At 43.3% G+C, this 25,047-nt stretch overlaps 1 protein-coding gene and 1 pseudogene across 2 annotated transcripts; both read left to right on the top strand.

The window, feature by feature from the left end:
- The first annotated feature begins 802 nt into the window (after positions 1–802).
- Positions 803–1,269, top strand: LOC143679281 (peptidyl-prolyl cis-trans isomerase A pseudogene; annotated as a pseudogene).
- Positions 1,270–12,751: 11,482 nt separating this feature from the next.
- CBY2 (chibby family member 2) lies at positions 12,752–24,681 on the top strand. Of its 2 annotated transcripts, none has more exons than XM_077158273.1 (2): positions 12,752–12,953; positions 23,276–24,681. In XM_077158273.1, exons 1-2 carry the CDS (start codon positions 12,879–12,881, stop codon positions 24,488–24,490), a joined length of 1,290 nt encoding a protein of 429 aa, XP_077014388.1. In that variant the 5' UTR covers positions 12,752–12,878; the 3' UTR covers positions 24,491–24,681. The 2 variants fall into 2 exon arrangements, with proteins under 2 accessions (XP_077014388.1, XP_077014389.1); XM_077158274.1 differs by lacking the exon at positions 12,752–12,953 and adding an exon at positions 14,064–14,215.
- The last annotated feature ends 366 nt before the right edge of the window (positions 24,682–25,047 follow it).

Below are 25,047 nucleotides of genomic sequence, written 5' to 3'. Positions count from 1 at the left end.
AACTTGTTGCGGATGATGACTGTGGTTCATTGTGAAATATAAGAATGTTCTTCCATGAACTGAAACGAATGTACATCACAATCACAATGTGTTAATAATAGAGTGGTATATGGGAAAATAAAATTAATGCAAACTAAGGACTATAGTTAACAGTAACATTGTAATATTCTTTCATCAATTATAAAAGGTATTATACCAAAGCTAAATTCAGTAATTGAGGGGTATAAAAGGTGTGAGATTCTTTCCAGAGCAATAAGAATTGCTTCCCAAATCGACTGTGGTGGTGAATGCACAACTATGTGATTATACCAAAAGCCATTGATTTTACACTTTGGATGGACTGTATGGTATGAATAAAACTGTTTAAAAAAAAAGTTGATTCTGATGCAGTCAGTTTATTTCACTTAGAAATTGTGCTATTATCTTCCTTTTGTTCCGTAGAACCTCTCTTGGTCCTTCTCCTGGCCCGAGGATGCTGATTATGTCTGGGAACTATCTTACTCTCAGGTATCTGTGATGTGCTGGTTTGAAATTGTTATGAACCCAAGAAAAGCCATGTTTTCTTTCCTAATCTTCTGAGGGCAGATCCATTGTTTAGGGGTTTAAAGCTTTGATTAGATTAAATCCACTGAGATGGTGCATGTCCAGCTGTGGGTGTGGCCTTTTGATTAGATGTGACTCCACCCATTCAAAGTGGGTCTTGATTAGTTTACTGGAATCCTTTAAAAGAGGAAACATTTTAAGAAGGTTCAGAGGCCTTGCAGACACCACCACCCATTGCTGCTGTTCCCCACTCGCAGCCATGGTCAATCCCACTGTGTTCTTCAATGTCGCATTGCCGGTGAGTCCTTGAATTGTTTGCAGACAAGGTTCCAAAGACAGCAGAAAATTTTCATGCTCTGAGCACTGGGGAGAAAGGGTTCAGTTGTAAGGGTACCTGCTTTCACAGAATTATGTACCAGGGTGGTGACTTCACACATCATAACCAGCACTGGTCGCAAGTCCATCTACAGGGAGAAGTTTGATGATAAGAACTTCATCCTGTAGCATATGAGTCCTGGCATCTTGTCCATGGCCAGTGCCCAACCCAACACAAACGTTTCCCAGTTTTTCATCTGCATTGCTAAGATTGAGTGGTTGGATAGCAAGCACGTGGTCTTTGGCAAGGCGAAAGAGGGAATAAATATTGTGGAAGCCATGGAGCACTTTGGGTCCAGGAATGGCAAGACCAGCAAGAAAATCAACATTGCCAACTATGGACAAATCTAATAAATTTGATTTGTGTTTTGTCTTCACCACCTGATCATTACTTCTGTAGCTCAGAGAGTGTCCCACCTCCCCTGGTTTGCCTCAGTATTCTATCATTGTGCTCTTGCTGCAGTTCTTTGGGTTCTAAATTATCTTCCCTTTCAAGTCTAGCTGGATTGAAGAGTTAAGTTTATGATTATGAAATAAAAATTTACACAAATAAACAGACAAAAAGGAAGGCTCAGAGCTGACAGAGATACTTGGAGAGGCAGACGTTTGGAGAACAGTTGTTTCAGAGCTGACAGAGACACTGGTTGTCTGGAGATGCTTGGAGTTGCCTAGACATGGGCAAGCTCAGTAGGCATTTTTATGTGCCTTGCCATGAGATGCTAAGCAAACCAGAACCCAGAGTTGTGCTCCAGAGGAGCTAAGTGAAGAACCACAGAAACCTAGAGAGGAAACAACAGGAAACACAGGCTGAAAGCAAAGGAGACCAGGAGAATGGGATCAGCACATGTTAGCCAATGCATTCCCAGCTGACAGAGGTGCTCTGGATGGCATTAGCCTTTCTTGAGTGAAGGTCACCTCTCGTTGGAGCCTTAATGTGGACATTTTCCGGCCTTAAAACTGTAAACTTGTATCTTATTAAATACCCTTTTAAAAAGCTGTTCCATTTCTGGTATACTGCATTTTGGCAGCTTAACAAACTAATACATATGGGTTTTGGTCATTGGGAATCCCTGCAGGAGGTAAGAGCACAGGAAGATGGTGCAATCAGAAAATACATGGTTTTGACTCTCCCTGTGGCATCTCTTTGGGCTGGCTATGTCCTCACCCAAAGTCACTGTACCTCTCAAAGTGACATTTTCTTCTTTACTCTCTTCTTTCAAGTTCTAATAAACACTCCTTTCCCTTGACCCTTGGAGCACGGGGCAGGAACACCCTTTTGTTAGTAGCCCAAAGCAGCTGCACTATTCCCTATGGCTTCCCTGTACCCTGCCCCAAGTCATCTTGGTGATCTTTCAAGTGGGTGGTCATTTGTGTTCGTACTGGGACTCTGAATGGTAAAGGAATCACTGGAAAACTAGTGATTGTCAAACTAGTTTCAAGTCAACTCTGATGTCCTGAAGGAGGTGCTCCTTCTCTGAAAGGCCCCGATAGAGTCCAGTCTGTTTATCCTGTGGCATCTCCTTAGGATAGTGTATTTATTACCAAGGGTTCCCAGGATGCTGAACTAGAATTATTTACCGAGTCTTTATAGAGCTGTAATTTGAGGAGGCCAGAAGGGGCAGAGTGGTTCTCCTTTGAATCACAAAGGAGAGCAAGACTACAGAGGCAGCTGTCTTGAGAGAGGCAGTGACTTTGGGTGGGACAGAGCCAGGATAAGAACAGGAGAATAAATATCTTTGTCTCATTTTCCTCCTCCACTCCCATCTCCTTCCAAGGCTCCCACTGGCTGGACCCATTTGCAAGCTGGAGATTAAGGGAGTCTACCAGTAGAATCCACTCACACAGGTAAGCACCCCCAGACCAAGAGATTGGTGGAGAGCAGCTCTGGATGGGCAAATGGAAGCCCTCTGGCTTGGATCTGTGGAAAGTTGTCTTAATTCCTTTTGGAAACCTGTTCAGGCTCACATAGCTAAGTGAGAAGCTGAGCAAGGCAAACCTCTGGTTTGCTACGCATTCTCTCCAAAGTTTAGAGCCTGTTACTTGACTTGCTAAATTCCCCCTAAGGCCCAAGAAAATGGCAGGACATGGTTAAATCTGATAATACTACAGAGGGTGGCTTTGCACTGGGAGGGAACAGCATGAAGTCATTCCACTTCTTTATAGGGGGTTCCAGATGCTTCCTTTATCCTTTAGGAGACTCACCTAAATGAGCTGTGTGGTAGATTGAATTATGTCCCCCAACATAGAAATGCTTTTGATCTTAATCCACATTCTTATAGGTGAAAACTCATTGTAAATAGAATCTCTTGACAGTGTTATTTTAGTTAAGGTATGACCCAATTGAATGAGGGCAGGTCTTAATCTGGACTACTGTAGTCTCTGATAAGAAGAAGAAATTCAGACCTAGTCAGAGAAGGTCACAGGGAGAAGCTGAAAGTCAGCAAGAACCTAGAAGAAAAAGAGAGGACATTGCCCTGGGACAGGAAAGCCTAGGAAGAGTGAGAATGCTACCCTCCCTGAAGGAAGCAAGCCTTCTGGCCTCTGAAACTGTGAGCCAATAAATGCTTATTGTTTAAGCCAACCCATTGTGTGCTAGCTGTCATAGCAGCATGGAAAGCTAAGACAAACTGTGTCTTTGCTTCTTGGAAAAATATCCAGATCATTCCTTGTCTTCCTTTCTATCTCACTTTTATAAGCACTGCACTTGGGTTTGTTGTACTGTAGGTTATTCCATAACTGACCAGTGGCCTCCATAGAGCAGCCTTCTCTACTCAGTGTTGCGGTTAGTGGTCAACCTTCTGGGGTTCAGCTCTTCCTAGGGAACAGTCACCCAGACAGACACATGCAACTGACATTAAACTAATGTAGTGTGAGTGCTGGATAATGCATTTCCAATGATTAAGGACAGATGTTTCATTTGACAACAGTGCAAAAGAACGATTGGACAATGTATTCTCAGACGTGGACTTCTGTGACCAGAAAGAAACTCCCAGAAAATGCAACTCTCTTTTAAAGGACCTGTTTGTATTAGTCAGGAGTCAAGTAACTTGGAGCAAGATAGTTTGGCAGGGACATTCACATTCTCACCATCATTCCGAATCTCAGTCTCATTGTAGAAACAAAGTGGTTTTATTGTTTTATCTTATATTGATTCCGTAGATCCCGCTGAGGAAGGAACATTGCCCATTTGGTTGCTGAGTAAAACTCAGGAGTTTTCAGTTTCAGATTGAGTGTAAATGAAGTTCATTTGATTTCTGACTATACGTTACTTGTAATACATTCCCAAGGAAAGAAATTCAGATTCTTAATCCACGTTGTATAACAAATTTTACTAACAAGGCCATGCTGATGTGCAAAAACAATTTTTTTCCTACCTACAAAAACAACTTAATAGTGAAAGAAAATTAGTCCCGTTTTAATATTTTAATCGTCCATAGGCATGACTTTGAAATTTAACAAGAACCACTTAGACTTCTTAATGTTTTTTTCAAGCCTGGGGAATTCAACTCAATACTTATTCTTCCTGCTGCAATAAATCCAGCTAAAATAAAACATGGAAAAAATATGGTGACAAGGCTTTTAAAACCACTTATATACTGACAAGTCCCAAATTTATAGTTCCATTCCTAACATCTCTCCTACAACTCCAGCCTGTTATAAGCCATGGTTACTTGGCACCTTTGCTTGCATATCTGTAGTTTTATCCAAATTCATGGTCCGAACTGAATTTACCTCTATTCCATGACCACACTCAGTGCTTCCTCCCCTGTAAATGGTTATTCTGGCTTCCAAATGCCGAGGTCAAAACTTTGTAGTGTCCTATCTCTTTTCTTTATTATCTTATATTCAAAGCCATTCGCAAATCCCATGGTTCTACTTCAAAATTACCTAGAATCTTGCAATTTTTCACCCTTTCACCATAAGCTATCATCATCTCTTATCTGGACAATTGGAATTGGCCCTCTATCCCCACCTTGCCATGCTCCATGGGGTGGCCTGAGGAACGTTTTTAGACCCAAGTCGGATGGTGTTTCGCCTCGTTCAATATTCCTTAGTGGCTTCTCCTCTGCTCAGAATAAAATCCAAATTCCTCATTTTAGCTCTCAAGTCCCCTCATGACCTTTCCTGGACTGCCCTCTGCCCTCTGGTCTTTCACACCCCTCAGCCCTCCTTCTGATTCAAGGCAGATTAGCTAGCCTTGTGGTTCAGCCACACCTAGCAAACTCCTGCCCCAGGGCCTTTGCTCCTGTATCTTCCTCACCTAAAATACTTGTCTCCCAGATATTCCCCAGTTTATACCCTCAAAGCATCCAGACCTTGGCTCAAATGGTGACTCTTGATAGGGGCTTTCCCCATAAATTGATATAGCTTACCCAGTGCACTCTAGCTCAATATCTCTTAAGCTTTTCTTTAGAACACTTACCCCTGACATACACTTGATTTTTAAAAATTTGTGTATCATCTGTTTTCTCTCACAGAAAATATTTCCATGAGAACTTAATTTTTTATTCATTACTTCCTCAGCAGCTTGAACAACATTTGGCCTCAACCAAGGACTCAACACCTCCTTTGTGAATGATTGAATGGAACTGAAATTCATTCCCTTAGCTAGGACATACTGCTAGTAGATGCAGAGAAAGCTCTGAAAGAAACAAGTCATGAGAGAGTGCTATGCCAGTTGGATGAAGTATCATGGTAGCTACAGTTTCAATCATAAAACATGCAAAGAGCTACTCTTTTGTGAAGCAATTATAGAAAAACATGGCAGAAATGATGTGCCCTAGATTGTAAGTAGCTTCGTTTCTAAAAACAACATTCCTAAGGAAAATTGTGTGAAATTACATTTGATGGAGTGGCTGCTTTGACTGGAGTAGGAAGAGAGTGCTGGGGGAGGTTACACAGACAGGATCACGTGTGAAATTGATTCACTGTGTGATAATTCATAGTGAAAGTCCTGGGGCAAAGCCGTTGATGCCAGAAATGCACAGTGTGCTAGAGAAGGAGAGCAGGGATGCAATTAATCTGATTTTGGAAAGTGAGAGAGTATTATAGAATGGCATGATCTGTAACGCGATGGAGAATGACCATGAAAGAATTTGTGCCCCAGAGTTTCAAAGTTATCTTGAAAGGTATTTAAGAGAATTTTCAAGCTTAGAGATGAGTTACACATTTTTTGTTTGTTGGTTTTATAAAAGGCCAAATGTTTCAAATTTGCTGACCATATCTTGTGGTGACAAGTGGCTGTCAACAGTGTGCTCCCTAGGAGCCATTTTTGAAAAAAAAAAAAGAACACAATGATTCTTTGCCTCCATGGTGAAGCCAGTGTTTTAACTATGAGTTAGCATAACAGTTTTTTTTTTTTTTAAGAAACTCATTCAATGAAGAGAACATTTGAAAATAGTTGCTTGGAAATATTTCCATCATCTTGTGATTTATTGCCCCTAATAATGGAAGACTGTCAGCTATGAAAATTTTCATATCTTTACACTGAGGAAGACTGGAAAGATAAATTTATAATTTGTTTAAAAATTTTCTAAAACAGTATGTTTTTCATGGGTTTTCACCCATTTACCAAAAATTGTCCAATGAATATTTTTAAATTGAGATAGATTAAGCCCACAAAAACATCCTTTTAAAGTGTACAATTCAGTGTTCTTAAAGTATATTTATAGAGTTGTGCAACCATCACCACTATCTAATACCAGAACGTTTTTATCACTGTGATCAGTGAGTATTTTTACAAACAACCAATTGACAATAGGAAAGATGGAAATTTAATGAGAAAATTTTAATAACCATCTTTGCATTACTTGGGGACAGGCCTAAATCATTGACAGGTACTAAATCATTGAGTACTACGATTTAGAAATTTCGGTTGACAATGCATTTTTCCATTTGGACGTGCAAAACTTTGTAGACAGACATTAAATCCCCAAATCCAAGTCTGACTTTTATTTCTCTGGGTTAAACTAAGATTTTAAGGAAGAGGGGATTACATTTAATTACACTGTGCTCCCTAAAAATATTACCATTAATACTTTTTTTTTGTGATAGCAAATACAAAATTACCTTGTATTCATGAACAAGGTAGCATTATTTAACACTAGTTATTTCATCTTCACTTACCTTTTTCGATTTCACTTTTGGGCGTGATTTATAATGTGTGTGCTATAACAGTACACTATAAAAAGCATGTAATTTATAAACTGATAAACAGTTTGTGCTCAAAATATTTTACTGGTGGGATTTACTGTAGAAAGGTTTCATGGCCTGCTGATTCTAGATTACCTGTGTTCATATGTAATTCTCTAATGCAGTCTTTTAAAATAGTGTGGGTCAACTCTTTGAGAAGATCTGAAACATATGTAAGTGTCCTCGTTGTATCCAGGGGGGCCCAGGAAACCACCATATTTAGATGGTGGAAACTCTGGTTGATAAACAACAATGGCAATTCAGATTCAGATGAATCTAGACTTTATTAGACACCTACTGCATGCAACATGCAATGTAAGGCACTTGCTCCCCCCCTTTTCATGATCACCAATGAAACATTTAATAGAGGAAGGAGTCGTAGACTCAGAGAAGTGATGAAACTGCCGAGGGCTACACAGTTAGCAGGTTGAGGCAAACCCAGCACTATCTTACAGGGTTGGATTAAATGAGTGAATTCATGTTTATGGAGTTCATAACTGTGCCTGACATATAGTAAGCACTCCATCAATGCTGGCCATTATTATTATCTTCTCTATTATTTCCTGAAATCCTGTTTCCTCTATCTTTTTCCTTCCCTTCCCACCCTTCCGTTCCTTTCCCTTCCCTTTTCTTTCCTCCTTTTCTTTTCTCTTCCCTTCCCTTCCCAATCTCCACCACCAAGAAGCACAGTGCTTTGCTCACAGGCGCCCAGATGTTTATTAATAATGATGCCAATTCACCTAAACTTTTCAATCAATAAATATTTATTGGCTACCACTATAGGTGAAGCCCATCCACCCCTATTTTGAAGTCTACCTTCACCTGTGTTATCTAAATCAAACCTCACCACAACCCTACAATGTAAGAACTGTCAAGCCCAGCCTATTACAAAAGAAACCGAGGCTTAGTGAGGATCACACAACTAACAGAGGAGAGAAAGAGGATTCTACCCTAGGTGCTCTGACTTAGAGTCCGTGCTTTTACAATTACCCCTGCAATGGTGGCCAGCTGTGGAGGTGAATGTTTCTGTTGACATGGTAAGTTTAAGAGATTGTCCTTCCTCAGGGCAGTGCAAGTCCAGTCTTAGACCCACTTTTTGGAGAACTGAACTCATTATAACTCACTGAGGACTTTTCTTACTTCTTGAAGAATACTTTAGTCAATTTATTAGGTACTATTCAGAGGTCACAAATTATTTGGTAAGCATTCCATTATCATTAAAGAGCTTCTAATGGACAATTAATTTAGGGGATTACACACTTAACTAATTTGATGACTTTTAATTTTGGTTAGAGTAAAATGTACAGAGTCGCATAAATCATGATTACAGCTGTCTTAATAAACAAAGCCTTCAATTTTGGCCCTGTCAGTCTAGAGTGGAGTGGAGTAGAGCTGTGCCTGCCTCTTCATTTGTGAGTGTCCATTTCCAGGGCTTTTGGTGTGCCCTCCCATGACCAATATTCATTTCAGAGGGAGACAGTTACCAAGACGTCCCCAGTTACCTCACTTGAATTTTTCCAAAATGAAAGAACATGTCTTAGAAGACTGAAAGTCTTCTCCATCGGAAGTCTTTTGATTGCACTTTACTCTTGGCTTAAGTGAGTAAATTAAATAATATTTAGAAAATGTCAAGACTTTGGGGAAATTTCTGTTTGTTTCTAGAGTCAAGAATGAAAGTTCTGTAATCGCACAAAGTTCTAGAGCCCCCAGGTTTGGATGTTTCTCAGTGGAGCCCATCCTGTGCATAGCCTCTTCTCTGACTTCACCAAGACTTACTCTCCTGGCTGAATCTGAACTGGGAGTACCAACTATTCCACTTGCCAGTGTCATCCACCTCCAGTGGTTATTTTGATAATTCTGTGAATGTGAGTGTTTCTTTTATAACAACTGTTCATCTCACATAGTCACCCCTTGACAGCTGTCATCCTATTTTCCTACTTCCTTCCACTCCCAGACTTTTCCAATAGGTGATCTTTATTTGTTGCCCCACAGGCTTTCCAACTCTTTCAATGGACTCCCTGGCTGCTGCCTTCTGTATCAAAAGAAGATAAGGGGTGTTGGCCTTTTCTGGGAGCAGTTTTGCCCAAGTTCTCACTCTACTTGGGCTGCTTCTCCAGCTCCAGATGACACCTAGCTTCTGTCCTACATAGCAAAAATAAATTTTCCTAATCACTTCCTGCAATTTGGAGGTTGTAAGCATCATGATATTTACAATGCCCCCTTTCCTTCCCTACTTTCACAACTGAAAAGGAAAGAAAGGTTAAAATGGAAACCCCATGCACGCCTTGGAATCCAGTTCCAAGAGCTTTTATTCCTTTATCCCTCTGGGGAAGGGCAGAGGTCCCACCCTCTTTAACAGACCCTCCTGCTGGCTGTATTTCCTTGTGTGGTTCATCTTCAGAAAGTCACAGGCTAGGGAAGTCTGGAGAGTCTCGGATGCCTGCCTGCCCTTTCCTCTTGCTGCCTAACCTGTCTGTTTAGATTAAAACCCCACAAGTCATGTCTACCTCCATGCCCTGCTTAGCGGCCAATTGTGGTTGTTCACTGAACGTGGATGATTGATGACCATGTTAATCTGAGTAATAGCAGGCATTTTTGGGCACCATCTGAAGGAAGCTTCTGAGCACTAGGTTATGGATGCTTGTGTCCTGCAGAAGAGGAAGGAACCCAGCTAATGTGCAACTGGAGATGCTGGTTGCAGGTTGGCCCAACTGAAATGCTCCTCCTGTTAAAAACTAAATACAATTGAATCAACCAAACAAACAAGATGCCACACAAGCTGCAGGGTTATGCCTTTAAAAAAATGTTTTTGTTTAATTAGAGAGGTTGTAGGTGTACATAAAAATCATGCATAGAATAACAGGGTTCCCACAGATCACCCTATTATTAACACGTTGCATTAGTACCTTTGTTACAATCATGAAAAAACATTTTTATCAATATTTTTTTTTTTTTTTTTTTTTTTTTTTTTTTTTAAAGGAAAGACAGAGAGAAGGAAGGAAGGATAGAAGGAAGGAAGGAAGGTAGAAAGGGAAACATCTTTAAACATTTTCTTGTTTTATTGTATTTTGTTTTTCCGTTTTTTGTTACATGGGCTGGGGCCGGGAATCGAACCGAGGTCCTCCGGCATAGCAGGCAAGCACTTTGCCCGCTGAGCCACCGCGGCCCGCCCTTTTATCAATATTTTTATAATTGTAATAATAACTAGTTCATCATTTACAATAGGATTCACTGACTGTATTGTACAGTCTTATGGATTTTTAAAAAATTTTTGTTCTAATAACATGTATACAAACCTAAAACTTTTCCTTGAACCGTATTCACATACATAATTCAGTGCTGCTAATTATGTTCACACTGCTGTGCTTCCATTACCACCATCCATTACCCAGACTTTACTATCAACCCAAATAAAACTCCCTGCGATTTAAGCATTGACTTTTCACACCTTTTAACAGCAACACCAATTGTATATTAGCTGACTGAAATTTTTGAGTCAAAGGGAGCAAGGCAATGAGCTATGTGAGGGCAACAAAACATTCTTTATGGAGAACATACTATGTGCCTGGAACCTTATGCTTAAATGTAACCTCCCCATTTTAAAGATGAGGAAACTGAAGCTTCTAATAGGCCATGGACCTTACCCATGTCACCCAGTAAGTAACTGTTTATTGGGCCCCAGATTTGCATGATGCCGGCATCCAGACCTTTCTACCTGGAGCCTCATTTATTCTTTTAGGTTCAGTAAGAAGAGCTCTTTCCATGTCGTTGTGTGTTGAATTGTGGCCCTCCCCTCAAAGATAGATCTTTGCAAAAGGGTCATTGCAGATGCAGTTAAGTGAAGGATCTCAAGATTATCCTGGGTTAGGGTGGGCCCTAAGTCCAATGCAAGTGTCCTTAGAGGGGCAAAAAGGGGAGAAGATGCAAGAGAAGGAGATGGGAAGACTGAGGCGGAGTTTGCTCTACGAGCCAAGGAACACCAAGGATCATTGGCAGCCACCGGAAGCATCCAGGAAGAACTCACCCTGATCTCCAGAATTGTGAGAGAGCAAATTTTTGTAGTTTAAAGCCATCTTGTTGTGGTACACCCCCATACCTGAGAAACTGCTCTGGGTAGGACAGCCCTGGGACTCTAAATCACAGCTAAGGAAACAGGGCAGTTTGTGGATACATTCCCATTCTTTCCTTTAGCAATGCCCCTTCCCAAGACAGGTTGGGGATGGCCTTTGACAAAACTGGAGAGGGAGCCAAAGTTTCATCCTGAGGGTCTTCATCACCCATAGATATGGTGGGGCAGCGCGTTTCATTGTGGGACGTGAAAGGATCTGGCACTATCCCTTCACCCAGAATCAGGCTTTAGGCAGAAAAAGGCAAAGGACCATGGCAGAGGGGAGGAAGGTGGGAGACCACAAAGAGCAGGGCCTGCCGAAAAACATGACCCCTTGACCACACAGCCCCATGAGGATCTCTGGGCACTGGTGACATCACATTGCCCTTGGGTCTGCATTCTTTTTAATAAACTTTTTATTTTGAAATAATTTCAGGCTTATAGGATAGTTGCAAAAATAATGCAAAATCCAAACAGAGAATTCCAGCGTACCCTTTACTCAGATACCCAGATCCAACAATTTTGAACATTTTGCCACATTTTTTGTATCATTCTATCTACCCCCTCCATCTTTTCATCTGTTTTCTAAATATTTGAGAGTAGATTGTATACATCATACTCCTTGAATACCAAACACATCCCTGTATCTTTCTAAGAACAAGAGAAACTAAAGAGACAAAAACAACTAAATGCACTATGTCACCTGGACTGGATCTAACATGGAGGATAAAAGGCCCAAAAGGGCATTATTGGGACATATGAAAAACTTGGAATATAGACTATAACTTTATATCAGTGCCACATTTCCTGATTTTTATAGCTCCACTTAAGGTGGATACATAGGTGAATATTCTTGTTCTGGCTTCTCTGCTTTTAATGTATATTGTGAAAATATGTATACAGCTGAAATGTGTTTTTAGGCAATCTGACAGTGAACTGCTTAAAAGAACCCAAGACAAGTTTCCTTGCAAAATGAGTAAAGTTTGACAATGCAATTGATTACCCTCTGGATTTTACCATAAGTATATTCTTTAATTTTTGCACATTGGATTTTCTTAAAAAAAACTTGCTTGTGATGGGGTGTGGGAAACTTCAGACAGCAGTTATAGTGTCTCTGGCCTTGCTGACCCTGACCCACCACTCTTTTTCCCTGAAAATTGCATAATAATGTGGAATCGGGACTCTCTGGCTAAGAAGAGATTATTCTTATGTTATAAGAATAATCAGGAGGGTTCCCACGAACAGATCCTAGAGAGGGGCAACTGATTTGACAGAACTGAGGTCAGAGGGTCTGAGCTGCCCTGTTCATGAAGCCCTAATACCAGCAGCGTGGCCGCGACTTGGTTTCTACATTTCCTTCCGTGATCCAGGCAGAGTTCACTTTGGGTTTCTTCCTTCTTAGTAACCCAACTCCGAGTAGAAGACACCCACCTCTAGAGAGAGGAAAGGGGTCTCAGCTCAGCCTGGCAGGGGATGTGAGTCACCCTGGCTGGGGTGACCAAACAGGGGGCTGGTGCTTGGGCTATTGTGTGTCACACTGACCGTGACCGGCCTGCAGACACAGCCAGGGCTGAGCTCTTCCTGCTGCTCAGATGCCTCACTGCCACCTGTGACGCTCACAGGAAACCATGAGCGCTGAAAAACACCGTATTGTTTTGTGATGTCACCTCTGGAATGTTCTGAGTGTTTTGGTGACCAACTTCTGCATAGGACCTATACCTGGCACCTCACGTTGGTATGGCTTTTATTCTTGAGATAGACATACTAATTTCAGACCAAGAAGTAGGCATAGTTCTCCCTGCTTCAAAGGTTTTTGGAACGCTTTTACATCTTAATTTCTGCTCAGAGATGGATAAAGCATCTTATCAGATATCATGCACACGTTCCTTCAGACTCAGATGTTCATAATGCAGATGACTGACAGCAGGGCAATAAATGAGCAGAAAGTCCTGTGCTTTTCAGGTTAACAACTGCTGCCCAGAGGATGGGCTGGGAAGCAGAAATCATTTTATTTTCTCTTTTCTATTAAGTCCAAATTTTACAAGACAAAGAGATCCCAGATCTGAAAGCCTAGAAATTCCAATCAGTGTGTTTCTACCTCAGGTAGAGATTATCACAGAAGGACGTAACCCGTCAGTTTTAGCCAGAATAGCTCTTCTCCTTCAAAACTCTAGCATGATGTTGTGGAACAAGCAGAGTAGTCAAGGTCTGAGGTTCTACTTCCAGGGCAGCTTCCAACCAGCTGTGTGCCTGGGAGAGGCCACTTAGCCACTCTGGACCTTGGGTTCATCTTCCTTCAAATGAGGGTGCTGGGAAGCCCATTAAGACCTTCTAGCACTAACATTTCCAGCTTCTCTTGTACTTTGAAATGACCCAACCTTCTCTAAATGAAATTTGTTGGTGTTTGCCATTGGGCCACCACTCTGATTTCTTGGGGTCAGATTTGAGACAGGTCTCAGAATCAAATCATATGAAGTCATCCATGAGAAGAAAATCTAGTACACACATCAAGGGGACCAGGTCATTTGGAGTTGTTAAGAAAATTAAGCTCTGTTACATACCCAAGACAGAGGGCTTAAGGGAGGTGGATGTGTTTTCCAGAGGGATTCAGAAGAGAGGCAGATCAGTTGGTCAAGTCCTGAAAGACCTGAGATGTCCAGGTCTCCATCTGCTAAGCAGCTGTTTCCTTGGTGGAGTCCTCTTGATTGGGCTGTTTCCACATGCTGCTATGTCACAAAGGTCAGCCTTGCATCTCCAGACTTACCTAAGACCCAGCTTGAAGACCATGTCTGTGCAGCCAGAGGGGCTGAAATGTAGGGTGGAAGAATCAAATGAAAAGGTAACTACCTGAATACTGTCAGGGAAGGTAGGAGAGGAAGATCCCACGGCCAATGGACGTCCTCACTTGTTTCTTTCTTAATGCTACCTCTTTCCTCAGAATTTTCAGAACAACACATTTAGAGAGAGAAACTTGCAGCATTGTTTCTGTAGATGGAGGTAATTGTAACAATTTACACATGTGTTCAGCAGGTGGGAAAAATGTAGAGCAAGAAAATATTCTGGATATTTCTTTTTACATGGGCCTTATCATTTTGTAATGAACATCCATTTCAGCTCATGAAGCTCAACTCTGGAATGTAACTTACTCTTGGTCACTGGCCAGGATGACTTACCAATAGTATTCCTACAAAGTGTGGGAATTTTGTTTTAGGGCTAATTCATTCCACTTGAAAGTCATGTGTAGTTCCTGCCTTGAATTCCTTTGGTTCTTTCAGTCCCAGTAAATCATTCAGCATTACTAAGGGATGGGTAGAGGGAGTGAGGGGGTGTGGGAATTGGATTTGAAAGCATTGTAGTGGTCATGTGATAATGAGATTGGGGAAAGGGCTCCAGTTTATTCTGGAGCTGCTCATCTCCTTGACTGCAGGACTTACAGAGAGGGCACAAGCCACGTTTCAGATACCTGCTGGGTGCTCTAGGCATGAGCTCTGGAGCAGGGGTGTGGGCAGCTGTATCTTCAAATCAATAGCAGCTTCTACCCCTGGGGCTGTGAGAGGGACCTGCATGCTCACTCTACCTCCCCAAAATACTTTGAGTGTTTGTTACAGAAAATGAGTTGGTGTCAGTTTTGGGCAAAAGGACTCATCTGGGAAACTAGATTGAGCACTAATCTGGTTACGTGATCACGGGGCCAGGCGGGTGGGAGGTAGATATTTTATTGGTGTGGGAACTGGAATTCCCAGGAATCCCAGGGAACCCCAGGGTTTGATCCCTCAGCCAGGTCCTGCTTCAGCCCTGAGATTCTACCCTTGCTTTTAGGAGACAGTACCTCCTCTTCTACCATTTTAACTGCTCCTACAGACTTCCACGCATACATCTGCGACTTGCTGCTCTACTCAAGAACTGAATGTGTTTGCTTTACTGGGAGGAAATGCTGCAGCAGTTCTGCTCATCCAGAAAGTGTGTCTGGCCTCCCAGCTCCTAATCATGCTGGGCGTTCAGCCTTCTCAATTACATTGCAAATGCCATTGAAGCATATTTGTTATCACCCTGAGGTCTTTTCAGGTCTTACCGATTTCCAGTTTTTCTTCCGCACGTTAAATATTTGTGTTTCCCTCCAGCACAGCAACTTGCAAGCCACTGCTGTTTTTTGCTGCCCGAGCTGGCTCACCTCTCAGTTCCTTGTGTACCTAACGATTCAGTTCTCGTGGGCATTCTCCACATTTCCCCAATGAGCCATATCTGTGAATTTCATTAGGGCTTTGTTTACTCCTAGATCATTAACGAAGGGGCTAGGCCAGATCAGAATGAGCTCCCACAGCACGCTGCAATGCCCCCTCATACCTCAGTGTCCCTTAGTTTGGGCTTGTTCTTGAGAAACTGTGGAAGCCCATTGAGAGTACTTGGAGCTCTGCCAAACTGAGTAATTGTTGCGATGAAGATTTTAGGTTCTGTGTCAAAACAGCTAGCCAAAGCTACCATGTGTGACATCTTCTTTATCCTCTTTACTGTTCGCGTTGTAGTTCTATTAACATCAGTCACATTTACCTTGGGAATTTTCCCTTTACCTGTTTGCATTTATTATAACAAACAGTGACTTTGTGGCAGTACTAGGGAGCTGAGCTCATTTAAAACAAGATGAGACTCAGGCTTGTAATGCTGTCTGAAAGCTGGTGGCATGTTTGACTTTTCTTTCCAGCTCTGGAATGTCTCTGCTTCCAATGCCGTGATAGCCCTTCAGATGGCTGAGTGTTCTCTGGTCATAGGCCTTAGTAATATTGGCAGGACGGGTGTTTAAAACCTTGGCCCACGGACTCAGGTTCTCTCCCAGGGGTTTCTGGATATGTGCTCTGAGCTAAGGTAGCCACACTCTGCCAGGGAGTGAAGAGAAGAACTTGAGTACCTGTCCGCTAAGGCTGCCAGTGACTGTTCAGCTGCAAACTCTTTAGGTGGGCTCACTGCCAATCCCAGAACTTCACTCTGGTGGGACCACTAGAGAGTCCTGCTCCTCAGAAGCCCCTCTGCAATGGAACAGATGTTTGTCTCATCATTTCCCTTTCCCCTTTGCCTCCTCTCTTTCAATTGGCCACTTTCTCCTCCTGCTCTCCGCTCGTCCTGAGGCCAGTGGTCTCACGCAGGCCTCCTTGTAGTTATTGGTGTTTTGAGCATTTTTCTTCCAGGACATTCACCTTTTTAAAAGTAGGCAATACCTACTGTGAAGGAAGGACTCTCATCGGAGGTGGCTTTCAGGCAGGATAGGAAGGAGATGTCTGTGTTGGAAATTGTTAAGAGCCTCATAGTCAGCTGCATTCCACTCTTGCATCTACCTGAGTCTTCCATCCTTCCTCAAAAAAGCCAAACTTTTTCCTTCCTACCTACCGGTGAGGCCATTTCCCAGGACCGTGAAACAGACAATTCGTTCTTACCCAGGAAACTGGGATCATGCTGCCATAGGCTCTCCTTCCTAGGTTGTTTGACCATTCAAGAAGCTAGGAAAATCTTTCTGGAATATTCTGGAAGTTTTTTTGTTTGTTTGTTTGTTTGTTTTAATTGTCACAGGCCTCTTGTTGGGGCTTGAAGACATCAAGGGCAGATTAGCTCAGCCTGTGAAACCAACCCAGTGGAACCACTAGCCAAGGAGACCTGCTGAGGGGTAACTGGCTTTAAATATTGGCTAGAGAAACCTGAGACCTTGCCTTGGAATGTGTTTTCTTAAGCTCAGATGCTCACTTTTTGAATTTCATTCCACTTATAAACGTTTCCAATAATAGGATTAAGATCCTCCTTATTGAGTTGGGCCGCACCTTAACTGAAGTAGGCTCATCGAGAGGTCCCTGTGGTCCACCATTTGTGGCTTTCTTTCCAGGTCAGTGTCAAGGTAAGTTCAGTAGTACCAGGAATCACATCCTAGCTACATCCAAAGGGAAAAGAAGATCTATCCTCACTCTTCCTAAGGTATAAGGAAATCTTCCCTAGAAGTTCCCTCACCTCTTAGTCGTGTCTTATTGACTGATTTGGGAAGATGCTCACTTTTTGGGAAGCCCTTTTGTAAAGAAAATGTATTCAGCAATTGCTATGGTGCTTTAGACTAAGAATGTTTAAACCTTAACAGTAAAACTAAACCTTTTCCTTTTTGTTTGTTTGTTTTATGGTGACTTGCCTAGAACTTTCTTGTCTTTTCACAGTAACCCCAAGAAGGAGGCAGAGCAAGCATGCTTAGCTCATTTTAGAGAAGTTGTTTGGAGCAGTTTAAGTGACTTCCTGAAGAGTACTCAAGGATGGGACTTTGGCCCCAAAACTACTGGGCATTTGAGGGCCTCATGGGTTCATGATCATGAAATGGATAGCTAGCTTACTTGTGTGGAGGGGAGGCAGTTTCATTTAAGCAGATGAATCTAGGGTTCATCTTGGGGGTTTCACATGGGGAATACTCCAATGACACAGATTTTATGTCATGGGGTAACAGCTCTGCACTAGGACTACTATTTTAAAGTTTTCAATATAAGTTGAAATAAGGATAAAGCTTTGCCAAAGATATCAGATATATTATTTCAAATGAAATTGTCACTTTTGAAAGCCCCAAATGGTAGAATATCAACAATTTCATATGGTGCAACCTAACATCTCTTTCCCACTTTCTAGTGTATTTGGGTTGATTAAATCATTGGCAAGGATTTCTTAAACCTCTATTATGTGTGTAGTGCGTCCTTCTAATTTCCAGGATTAGGAGTGCCAAAGAAATAAAGGTCATGTCATTGTCCTCAGAGAACTGCAGCTTATTCAGGGGACACAGCATAAGAGAACCACTGTGATATAACGATATCAGCCCATGCAAAATAAAAACCTGGACATTGTGAAGTGCTAGAAAGGGCATTTGGAGTGCATCTCCTTTTAAATCCTGGCTCTGCCCTCTTGCCAGGTACATGATCTTGAGCTGAATCATATCTATTTCATGCTAGATTCTCTTTGGTGTGATAATTACACCTGAATATATATGGCAATTGGCACATCATCTGAAACGTAATAGCTGTTCAGTAAACTTTATTTCCTTTTTCCTGTTCTAAACAATCTTCCCTCTTAGAAAATGCTAAACCATAATTCTTGCATTTCTGTTGCTTTTTATAGACAAACAAAGAAAATATCACATACTCTCATTTTATTTTTGAACTTTACAAAAAAAATCTCTGCAAGAAGGAATGGATGTTGGTGAGGATGCTGTGTATGGTTGGGCAGGTTGTGCATTGCAATGAAAGTTGTGAATGGCAGCATACAACCCACATAACCATCTTGGGTGGCTCTGAATTGTATTAGCAGCCACATTCCTCGACAACAAGGCACAGAAACAAAGCACTTTGTAAAGGTTATCCACTCGTACAATGCAGAGCCCAGACTCTCTTCAGATTTTTTGATGCCTGGTCCCCCACTCCCTCCTAATTCTACTTATTCTATGTTGAAACTTGCTTCACTGGCACCTTTAAATAGTTGGTGCTATTCAATGATTTTTTCAAATTGATTGTATGTTTCATGAGGGCAAGGTCGGAGAACTTAGGACACAGTAGATGCCAAATAATGTTAGTTGACTCACTGACACAAATGTGGGGGACAATCAGACAAAGCACTGGGTGGCAGAACAATTACAGTGACATGTTTTCAGATGACCAAGAAAGGACTTTCCTTTGAAGACTAAGTCTGGCTAAATCTGATTGGAATCAGGGAAATGTGACAGAAAAAAGAGAGTTTTGTCTTGGCTCAACAGTGCCCCAAAGTTCCATCATAATTCTTGTCATATCTGAAAATGCCTGGACTATTTACTATTTTTCCTTAAATCTTCTCACTTTCAAATAGGAAAGGGTGCTGCTTACTTTAGCTTCACCTTGGTAATGTGTGTAGGATTATGGGTTTGGTGAAATATATATGCTTTTCTAATACCAAAATAAAGACACGACTTAAATTTGTTTTAAAAAGTTTAAGTATTCTAAGAAACTAAGTCACGAGGTGCTGCTGCATGTGGCCATCTTCTTGGTCCTATCTGGAGAAAGAGGAAAAGATTCGGTGGTTAGAACAGGATTTTGTTTCCTGGCTAAGAGAGTAAAGGGAACCTACCAATCCATCTGCATTTTCTGCATTAGGAGCTGGGGGCATGAAACAGAGAGGCCTAGGCTCAACTTTGGGAAAAGTGGGACAATATATGTGTATTTTATTTTTATAAATAATATTTATAACATGAAAGAAAGGGTGGGGACAAGGTGTCAGCTGGGTTGGTAAAAGCAGGAGATGGTTCAGCAAGGTTGGAGGCCATAGGGTGTCGACTTAAAAACGTGGATCAGGGCAGGCCACTGTGGCTCAGCAGGCAAAGTTCTCGCCTGCCATGCCGGAGACCTGGGTTCGATTCCCAGTGCTTCCCCATGCAGAAAAAAAACAAAAACAAAATGTGGGTCCACTGGGCCCAGGAAAGTTAGACCAAGAGGGCACTTAGAGACAATGCCTCCACTATTTCATTATACAGAAGTAGCTGCCAAGGTCAGGTGAGAGGATGTGACAAGGTCACCCTGGTGGGGTGTAGAAGGACAAGAGTCCACGTACCTAGATTGACCACAGCAAGGCTCCACCCTGTGTTGAAGTTGTATGTAGTGAACTTCTGTGGATGGGGCAGTTGAAGATCCCCTGGGTGCCCAGCTGAGGATGCGGATATAGGATAAAGGCAACTGCATGGGATGATTAAAGGTCATTATGGATGCTTTGAACAGGTATAAAGCACTAGTGACTTCTCTAGGAGCACTAATAGGAACACAGTTGAATCAAGGAGAGTATTTCTCACACTAAAACATAGCAATTATAAAAAAAGAGATTATGAGACCATCGGGGAAATTTGAACACCAGCTGGGCATTTGCTGATATTGAAGGATGATTGTTAAATCTTATAGGGGTCATAATGGAACTGTGGTTGTATTGAAAAGATCCAAACTGAAGTATTTATGGATAAATCAACACAATGTCTATTGGTTTGCTTTAAAATAATCTAGCAATGAGGGAGTGGTTATGAAACTGGTTGGGGGAAGAGATGAAATGAGTTTGACCTTGGCTTGACAATTGCTGAAGCTGGGTGACGGCTATGTGGAAATATATTAGCCTGTTCTATCTCCTGTTGAACATGTGTGCAATTTTCCATAAAAAAAAGTTAAAGGAGAAAGTATCTTGACCCCCAAAGCACTGCTTGCTTTTGGGGAGTACACTGCAATTTTCCACTTGTGTGTTTCACACATAGAAGTTTAGGGAGCAAGACCTGAGTTTGCTTCTTAGCGACTAAGCGCATACTGGCAATTTAACTTCTCTGAGTCTTTTTTCTCCAGCTGTCAATTGAGAATTATAATAACACCTTGGAAGTCAATGTCATGAGGACTAAATGAATTCAGTAGGTAAAACGCTCAGCTCAGGCCCAACAGTGAAACCAGGGCTTCCCTCCTCCCTTGCCTTCTTTGGATTGGGGTACTCTTTCTTGACTGACATCTCCTTCTTTACTTGGTTAGTCCTTGGAAATCTTGACTGGGTTTTCAGTAGTGAGTATATACTGATCCCAGAGGCAGCCACAAGAACAAACTTGCTTTTCTTCAATTGAGAAATGTGGAAACTATGGAGGCTGAATTTATTTAAACTTAAACAAGGGGCTGATTGCAGAAAACCCTACCACCCTTGCTATCTGGAAGATTAGGGAAGACTGAGTTTATTCTTACAAGGTTAATGGCATGTGCTTACTGCAAAGTTAATGGGACATAACTGTACCTTTTATTTATCTAGCTCTTTGGACCTTAAAGATCTCGAACCAGCTTTATGCTCCATGCAAATGATATATCTCTCTATATGCATCATGTCTCTGTATATATCATTTAGAGAACCTGACTTGTTTTCCATCTTCTGTATCTGTAAAATTGTGAAAATAACCTAAGAAATGAGGAATTGATTTTGCAGAGCATTTCAAGGTACTTGGATGAAATACTTTCAGTGCCCTTAAAAGTAGTTATCACGATCTTATTTTTATTTAAATTCATTGCTGCAATTGTAGCCTCTGCCCCAGGGTATAGTCCACCTGTTCCCCCTTTTAAAATAAAACTCAGAATTCTTCCATTAGTGAAATCTACATTTCTTAATAACTATGCCTTACATTTCTGTGGCACTTGGCAGTTTTAAAAACACTTTTGCATTTGTTATCTCATTCAATCCTCACAGCAGAGTCATGAACAAGGCAGAGAGCATATTATTATTTCCACTTACAGGCACATTTCATTGAGTTTTAATGTTGGAGACTACCTTTGAGATCATGGAATCTAATGCCTTCTTTTTCTTACTAGTGAAAAAGCTGGAGCTCAGGGTGACAGCTCTCCATTTTCACTCTGCCCATGGGGAACAAGCAGGATGGGAATCCAGGGCTTGTGATACCCCACCCTCCACCCTCATCTTGACCCCTCATCCTTTAACCCTGGTTTGCTCCTCACCCCGGTGAACTGCGAGTTAACTTAGCTTAGAGCAGTCCCAACCACGTGCAGCAGAATCATCTGAGGGAGCTGGTTAGAAATGGAGATTCCCTGGCCAATCCCAGACTGGCTCAGAATTGTGGGGGGAAGCTCAAATGTGCATTTAAAATGTACTCAGTGTCCACTTCTGTACAGGTAGGGGTGTGGGCCACCAGCCTGGCACTGTGAAAGGGACACCCTTTGTATGTGGTGATCTCGAAGCTCATGGTCAGTAGCATCATTCTTCTACAAATTCCTCAGTTCCCTTTGCCACCTTCTTTGCCATGCTTGAATTGACCTGCTCATGATTGGTCTATGATGGTGTCCATCCTTTCAAAACTTGTCAGCTGTACTCTGCTTTGAACTCAGCACTGCACTGGAGACCTGGCTGCTGGCTGCAGGGCAGGCTCAGGGGTGGCTAAGATTGGAGACGAGGGTGAAGGCTGGACTGACAATGGCCCCACCACTGGTGTGGACTTGGGGTGACTCAGGCTGCATCTTTCTTGTGTCAGGTGTGGACACACAGTTGGGGCAGGGTGGCTTGAGGAGCAGTGTTTGTTCCTTCTCTAGGATGAAGGAAGTGTGGCAGAACCCATGGTTGTCCTTTCATGCATTACCTCTTTTAATCTTAAAAAGATGTGTCATGGAGGAAGGGGAAAAATCTCATTTTACAAATGTGGAAACTGAACCTCCCCGAGATCAAAGAACTTGCCCAAGATCTTGCAACTGGCAAGTGGTGGGGTCATGACTCAAAGTGTTTGACTCCAAAGCCAGTGCCTTTAGCCTCTGTGATATACAGTCGGTGCCTTCTCTTCACAGATTCTGTATTTGCAGATCCACCTACTCACTAAAATGTATTTGTAACCCCCAAATTAACATTGATGGCATGTTTTCATGGTCTTTCACAGATGGGCACAGAGCGGTGAAGAAAGCAGAGTGGCCAAAGCACATGTTTCCAGCTGAGGTAGAACATGGTGATGGATGTTCTGCTTTCTTATTTCAGCTCTTGTGCTGCAAACCAGGGTCGTTTGGGGGGTATACTTAGAGCACTTTCCCATTTTTGTGCCCCCAGGTGTGGTCCTGAAGAGCTGTCTGGTGGTTCCAAGCACCGGGAAGGCTGTGATATGCCTTATGGAGAAAATATATGTGCTAGACAAACTTCATTCAGACATGAAGTATTGGTCTGTTGACCAAGTTCAATGTTAATGAATCAACAATATATATTAAATAAGGTGTATTTAAATAGAAACTCATGAAAAATACAGTTGTGCAGCAATCAGTTGTGGGAAATGTTGTTACCAGAGGCTTGTAGGAACCAACCCCAGGAGAAGTGGTTCAGTTGCAGTGTTGACTGTGATTTTATAGAGCGTAACTACTGCAAATAATGAGAACTGACTTGCACTTCCTTGGGAGAACCTCAAGAAGTCAAGTGCAAAAGTGCCAATTGTAGGCAGGTTGGACTGTTGGTCTGGGCAACTTGGGGAGTTTCCTGGCCTCTGAGCATGCCAGTTCCAGCACTAATGCTGCGTTTTGTTGTTCTTTCCCACAGAGGGGCACTGCCGAACCTTACCTGAGGCTGCACAACTTGTACACCTCCCCGAGGTGCGCTAGGCAGGCCCTCCTGCCGAGGCCGGGCCGCAGGGTCATCAGCCAGCACTCCTACCCGCTGAACCGCTTCTCCTCGGTGCCTCTCGATCCCATGGAGCGGCCCACTTCTCAGGTGGACCTCGAGCTGGATTACAATCCCCCCCGGGTTCAGCTCAGCGACGAGATGTTTGTCTTCCAGGACGGCCGGTGGGTGAACGAGAACTGCCGCCTGCAGTCTCCCTACTTCTCACCCTCCTCCTCGTTCCACCACAAGCTGCAACACAAGCGCCTGGCCAAGGAGTACCTCCTGCAGGAGGAGAACAAGTCCCTGCGGGAGGAGAACAAGGCGCTGCGCGAGGAGAACAAGACCCTCCGCAAGGAGAACAAGATCCTGCAGGCCTTCTGGGAGGAGCACAAGGCCACGCTAGGCCGGGAGGACAGCAGGACCTCCCAGTCGCTGCTGCAGAAGGACCACGCGGCGCTCGAGGTGCCGAAGAAGGACAATACGCAAGTGCCCAGCGGCAAGGACAGCAGCACCCTCCAGCTCCTCCGGGAGGAGAACCGGGCCCTGCAGCAGCTCCTGGAGCACAGGAAAGCCTACTGGGTCCCCACGGAGGACAAGGCCGCCCCTGCCGAGGAACACAAGTCGGTCCCCTCTCCCCATGAGGAGCCCCACAGCCTTGGGCTCCTGCCCGACGGGAGCAAGGGCCTCTCCTCCCCCTTCGATGAGCCTAAGGGTCCCCCCACCCCGCAGGAGGACTCCAAAACCCTGCGTGCCCTGCGAGAGATGGTCAACAACCTGTCGGGCCCTTCCGGGGAGGAGGAGAGCAAGGGCAGCCCCGGCCTGCAGGAAGGCGGCCAGTTCCTCCAGCTGTTGAGAGAGATGAACCAAGCGCTGCAGGCGCTGCGCGAGGAGAACCAGAACCTGCAGGCCCTGCGCGAGGAGAACCGGCTCCTGCAGGAGGAGAACCGGACCCTGCACGTGCTGCGGCAGGAGCACCGCCTCTTCCAGGAGGAGAACAAGGCGCTCTGGGAGAACAACAAGCTGAAGCTGCAGCAGAAACTGGTCATTGACACGGTGACCGAGGTCACTGCCCGGATGGAGATGCTCATCGATGAGCTTTACGCCTTCATGCCGACCAATAACAAGGACCCCAAGAAGCCAAGCAGGGTCTGAAGCCCAGACAGCGCACGGAGGCACAGGGTCTTGGGGGGGGGGGGGGTGCAACCCTCAGGGAAAGAAAATCTCCCTGCCTGCTTCTGTGCTCTGTGTCTCCTTGCCCCAGTTCGTGCTGTTGAAGAGCTTCCTAATTGGCTCTTCCAATCTCAGAGAAGTAATAAAGGTGCGAGGAGCCTGGGGCCACCTAGCATCCGTGTACTGTGGCTTCTCTTCCTTCTTCTTTACGAATTTTTTCCCCTGGTCTCTTCCTTACCGCAGCCTTCATTGACTGTTTTTCTCTTGCTCTCCTTACTTTCTTCCTCCAATTTTTTTTTATCTTCCTGCTCTCCTTGTTCTCCTTTTCTCTTCTCTTCCTCTCTCATTGGCTTCCATTTCTGAGGTTATGGGGCGGGAGAGAGGTTTTCTAGACCAGGGTTTCTCAACAGCACGCCTGCTGACATATTGGATCCAGTGAATCTTTGCGGTGGGGCCGTCCTATGCCCGCAGGATGCTCAGCAGCACCCTTGGCCTCCAGTTGCCATGTCCCCTGAGGAGCAAAATCCGCTCCTCTCCCT

This window comes from Tamandua tetradactyla, chromosome 4 (assembly GCF_023851605.1).
Source record: "Tamandua tetradactyla isolate mTamTet1 chromosome 4, mTamTet1.pri, whole genome shotgun sequence".
Classification (NCBI taxonomy): Eukaryota; Metazoa; Chordata; class Mammalia; order Pilosa; family Myrmecophagidae; genus Tamandua; species Tamandua tetradactyla.
The sequence above is the reverse complement of the archived record's forward strand: the minus strand, read 5'-3'. Positions and strand labels throughout refer to the sequence as shown.

What these genes read in the sequence shown, in the direction of transcription:
- CBY2 (XM_077158273.1), top strand. Translation starts at nt 12,879, where the DNA reads ATGTCACCTCTGGAATGTTCTGAGTGTTTTGGTGACCAACTTCTGCAT. An exon ending in ATACCTGGCACCTCACGTTG is followed by an intron (nt 12,954 to 23,275) that starts GTATGGCTTTTA and finishes TCTTTCCCACAG; the next exon opens with AGGGGCACTGCCGAACCTTA.